Source organism: Varroa jacobsoni, unplaced genomic scaffold, assembly GCF_002532875.2.
Source record: "Varroa jacobsoni isolate VJ856 unplaced genomic scaffold, vjacob_1.0 scaffold_654, whole genome shotgun sequence".
Taxonomy (NCBI): domain Eukaryota; kingdom Metazoa; phylum Arthropoda; class Arachnida; order Mesostigmata; family Varroidae; genus Varroa; species Varroa jacobsoni.
Genome location: NW_019213556.1, coordinates 21,754 through 26,387, shown reverse-complemented (window position 1 = coordinate 26,387; position 4,634 = coordinate 21,754). Strand labels below are relative to the sequence as shown.

Genomic DNA, 4,634 nt, shown 5'->3' with positions numbered 1-4,634 from the left:
ATAAAACATTGGCATGATTTATTATTATCACTTTTGTAATAACGACGATTATGCAGAAATGCGAAGTATTTTCATTGTCTCAAGAGCGTTCGACTTTTTAATCGTTTGTAAACATCAATTATTTCCTTAAGACTCAGTGCATTTATTTGATTTTTATCTTTGAACTATTGGATAACGGGAATCTGTATTTGTGTAGTGGATCTATTTTAAGTAAATCTTTAGATGTTTTGCTTGTTATGTGAAAAATCAGATGATCTTATGTCTTGGCAAGATTTACCGAAGTAATTGTTTGACATAAAATGCCAACTAATGGTTGTGAATGAACAGTATAGAAAGCTGGGAATTTAAAGTAAATTGGGCCAATAGGCTAGTGTCATCTCAATAAACCTCTGAGAAATGTATACGACGTCGTTCAACTCGATTGCAGCTGCTTATGAAGCTTTCAAACCGCTTTATATCAATAATGCCATTGATAGTAATACAATTTAACAATTATGTCAACCGTTGCTTACAGGGCTAGTAACATTTGTGGCTGCAGCACCAGAGGTCAACGACCATGAGTGACTTCATCGAAAGTGAAGCAGAAGAAAGCTCCGAGGAGGAGCAGACCGATGAAACTCGTCTTCATAAGAAAAAAGGGCGGCCGGCTGCTCAAATCGACTCGGACGAAGAAGAAGATGGTATGCCCAATCTGTGATTGTTTCTGTCAAGTCTTTGCGAAACATGAGGGGATTGAATATTAGTTAGTGGTTCGGATTGCACTTGAAAGCAAGTAAACGTTAGAAAAAATATATTACGGTTTTAATCAGATAAGGACTGTCATTCTTTTCTCTGCATACGAGGCCTGTACCATAAATAAGGGACCAAAAAAATTATATATTTTGAAAAAAAATTGTTGCGCTTTTGTGTAAGCGGTTTGTTAATTTCAACGGTTTCTAAAGATCTTCACGAAAAACGTAGTGAGAAATCTAATAGATTTATTGTATAGTATCGCATGTACTTATTTTTTTAGTAAATTGGTGGGCTTTTTAACTTCAGAAAATACTGTGTATTTTAAGTGAAACTCATGATTATATTATTCTACTAGCTGGAAGTATGCATTTCTCTAGATGTTATGAACTGCAACGGCATGCAATAATAGGGAGTTACTTAAACCATAAAGGCTTCTGAAGTATGTAGTCGATAGCGTTTTAATAAACATAGCACATCCAATACTTAATGGTTGTGCAATCGAGCAACTATAACCCATAGTCAACTATTTCAATATTTGATTTTCTAAAGAGAGATTGTCTAACATCTAACAACGCACGTTTACTAACGATATTTCTTTGTGATTTTCCAATTGCTTACAAAACATTGAATGGAATCATTCGTAGGAGGTATACACACGACTAAATATTATACCACCTGTTTGTATTTAGTTCCATGTATATACATTGTGCCCGTATTATATATTGTGCATGTATGCATGTTAGCAGACAATTCAGTTATTTGAGGTTGTTTTATTTTGAATTGAACCGTTATGTCATAAAGTATATGTGGCTCAAGACTAAAGGGTCGGAAATATCGCGACGTGGATTGATAACATTTTATATATAAGTTTTTGCGGTAATGTTTCGTATCATATAGTAGGAGAATTTTTTTTCGACAGTTATTTATTTTTGTCTTTCATCTACTTCGACGCAGATGAGGAGAAGTTAGCCGAAGAAATGAAAGACCTTATCAATGACGATGAGGAAGAAGAGGAAGGCTCATCAGGATCTTCGTCAGGTTCATCGTCGTCGGGTGAATCTGGCGAAGAAAGCGGACGTGAAGACGTAGGAGAAGGCGGCCACAAGGAAAAGAAGCATAAGAGAAAGCATGGTAAGATCAGTCGACTCTGAAGCGGTTGAATACTTAACAGACAGTTTTGAAAGGCGTCACACTAGAAGGGAACCGCCCTTATTAACTCAGATTTTAGTGAAGACAGGATGGAGAGCACGGGATATTAGGGCAAGAAAATTCTATTAATTAAGCGATAATTTTTCGTCATGGATGCAGATTATGATGACGATAACATCGACGACGATGATTTCGACCTCATCGAAGAAAACCTTGGTATAAAAGTTCAGCGCAAGAAGAAGCTCAAACGTGTTAAGGTGAGTGGTAAATATTAGTAGAGGTGTTTAAAATGTGTCACGGTTTGTTAAGGTAGCTTAACTTAATGTTTGAACTATTATCTAAAAGTAAGAACAGGCGTGGAAAGAATACACATTAATAAATTATAATCATAATGAGGATGCACAAGATGCTAAATAAGGTCGCTTTTTAATTACATTTCACAGAAGCTATTTACCGACCGGCTATGTATTTTCGATTTAGGTGCTCGATGAAGATGAAGAAGAAGAGGGCGATAAAGAAAAAGATAAAGATGAACTTGCTCAGGAATTATTTGAGGACGGTGATGAAGATATGGATGAAACCGCTTCGAGAGCTGACAGAGATTCATCTCGACATCCTGAAGATATTCACAGATCACAGTTAGTGCTTACAGCATATATTAGTTTCCTTTTTACATTTCTTAGTTAATTGATGACAGGGTGCTTCTGGCTTTTTCCCTATTCATAATAGCGAGTACCCAAGGGCCCATTAAGGCCCTTGGAAGATTTCACTTTGAAGAACGTCGGTGCTGACGAACTTATGGGGAAACGACTTATTAATTGTGGCTCAACTAAGGTATAAATGTTTCTTTGAAGCTAATTTTGTTGTTGGCCTCTCTAGCTTAATGTACTGTCGAATATTTTAACCGTCTATAAACCGTCATTTCTCTGCAGTCGACTTAAATTATGTAAGTTTTGTTATAACCAAGCCGTACTCAAAAGTTCTCAGGATAGCAGCTTAGGGCATTCTCTAAGCCCAAAAAACACCTTTGCAAAGAAACAATCAGCACTTAATGGAACAGGAGTACTTTTTAAAGTAATAATAGCCTACCTGGAATACATGATTTCAATGTAAAATAGATTCTGTAAGCGAATATTGTAAACAGGTTTATAAACATTTTTACTCGATGTTTTCGACTTTCAGGGATGAGGACCTCGGCACCGAATCGGGATCAGATGATGATGTAAATGATTTTATTGTCGATGACGATGGCCAACCCATAACGAAGACCAAAAAGAAACGTCACGTCAAATATTCAGACAGTGCTTTACAGGAAGCGCAGGACATCTTCGGGGTTGAGTTTGGTAAATTTTTTTTTTATATCGTGGTTTAAACCCAGAAACTTTTTCACGACTTTCACGATAGTGACCACAAAGGCAATATATCAATCTAACATAACAGAACTTTCTATTTTTTGCGTTGCAAGTTTGAGATTAGACATTTTAAAAAGCGCAACTCATTTTATCTAGGACTTATATTAAGTGGTCTTTGACTACAAACCATATACTTGATGAATATAGATATATTTTCTATTTTGCAGACTATGAGGATGTTCGTGGATATGATGATGAATTCGAGGGTTCTGAGGAGGATGAAGAATACGAAGATGAGGAGGAGCAGGAACCTGGCGCTAGGCCAGCTAAGGCTTCCAAAGCTGCTGGTAAAAAGGCTGCTGCAAAGAAGTCTATCTTTGAAGTATTTGAACCGATTGAACTGGAACAGGGTCACTTCACCGATCGAGATCAGGAAATTCGTACAACTGATGAACCGGAGCGTTTTCAGTTGCGTGGAGTACCTGTCACTCAAGCTGACGAAACGGAACTTGCGGAAGAGGCAGAGTGGATCTTTCGTCAGTGTTTTCTTAAGCCCACGATTTCTATACAAAAGCCGCCGCTGGGCTCGGACTCGTCCGATAGCGGTGATCGCTCATCGAGTGGTCACCAGCCACTGGGAGGTAAAAAGAGCCGTACAGCCGTCAATAAAATCTGCGAGACACTCAAGTTTATGCGCAACCAGCATTTCGAAGTTCCATTTATCGCTTTTTATCGAAAAGAGTACGTCCAACCAGAACTAACAATTAATGACCTGTGGCTAATCTACAAGTGGGATGAGCGCTGGTGTCATCTCCGTCAACAAAAACTAAACATGGAAAAGCTGTTTAAGAAGATGCAGGAATATATCTGTGAGCAGATTCTAAACGACGACTCTGCCGCTGATAATTTGCGACAAATTGAGGAGACTGACTTCGAACGACTCCGTGAGGTGCAGTCTTCGGAAGAATTGAAGGATGTGTACCTTCATTTTCTCCTCTACTATGCCCAGGATTTGCCCGCAATGCAAGAAGCTGCGATGCTTAAGCAGAAACAAAAGCGGGAAGAAGTCCGTCGGAAACGGCTCGAAAAACAGAAAGAGAAAGCGGCTCGCCAGGCCGAAGGAGGTTAGTTGCTTCTAAATTTGCTAAGCAACTAACTGAGCCATTGCGTATTTTAAGAGAAAGAAAGCAGGCATTCTTACGAATGCACGTTAAATTACCGAGTTATTTATTATTCAATTGATTATGTTTCCCTGTAATGATAGCGCTTAGTGCAGCCGGAATGAATTGCTTCATTCAGCAGAAGAGTACTATTTGAAAACCTGGTTCTGGACTTTGAATAAGGGAAATCCTTCTCCACGAAAATTTGGCAGTTACGCTTGTTTGATATTTTTATTATTAT

General features: G+C 38.2%; 1 protein-coding gene across 2 annotated transcripts in view; it reads left to right on the top strand.

Moving 5' to 3' along the window:
* Spt6 (transcription elongation factor Spt6) overlaps nucleotides 1-4,634 on the top strand; it is a 12,544-nt gene that overhangs the window by 1,596 nt on the left and 6,314 nt on the right. For both annotated transcript variants that reach the window (XM_022836529.2, XM_086969074.1), the window contains 6 exons: nucleotides 515-680; nucleotides 1,687-1,863; nucleotides 2,041-2,138; nucleotides 2,362-2,519; nucleotides 3,064-3,224; nucleotides 3,461-4,357. In XM_022836529.2, coding sequence (XP_022692264.1) covers nucleotides 557-680; nucleotides 1,687-1,863; nucleotides 2,041-2,138; nucleotides 2,362-2,519; nucleotides 3,064-3,224; nucleotides 3,461-4,357 — 1,615 coding nt within the window. In that variant the 5' untranslated portion in view covers nucleotides 515-556. The remainder of the gene's footprint in view (nucleotides 1-514; nucleotides 681-1,686; nucleotides 1,864-2,040; nucleotides 2,139-2,361; nucleotides 2,520-3,063; nucleotides 3,225-3,460; nucleotides 4,358-4,634) is intronic.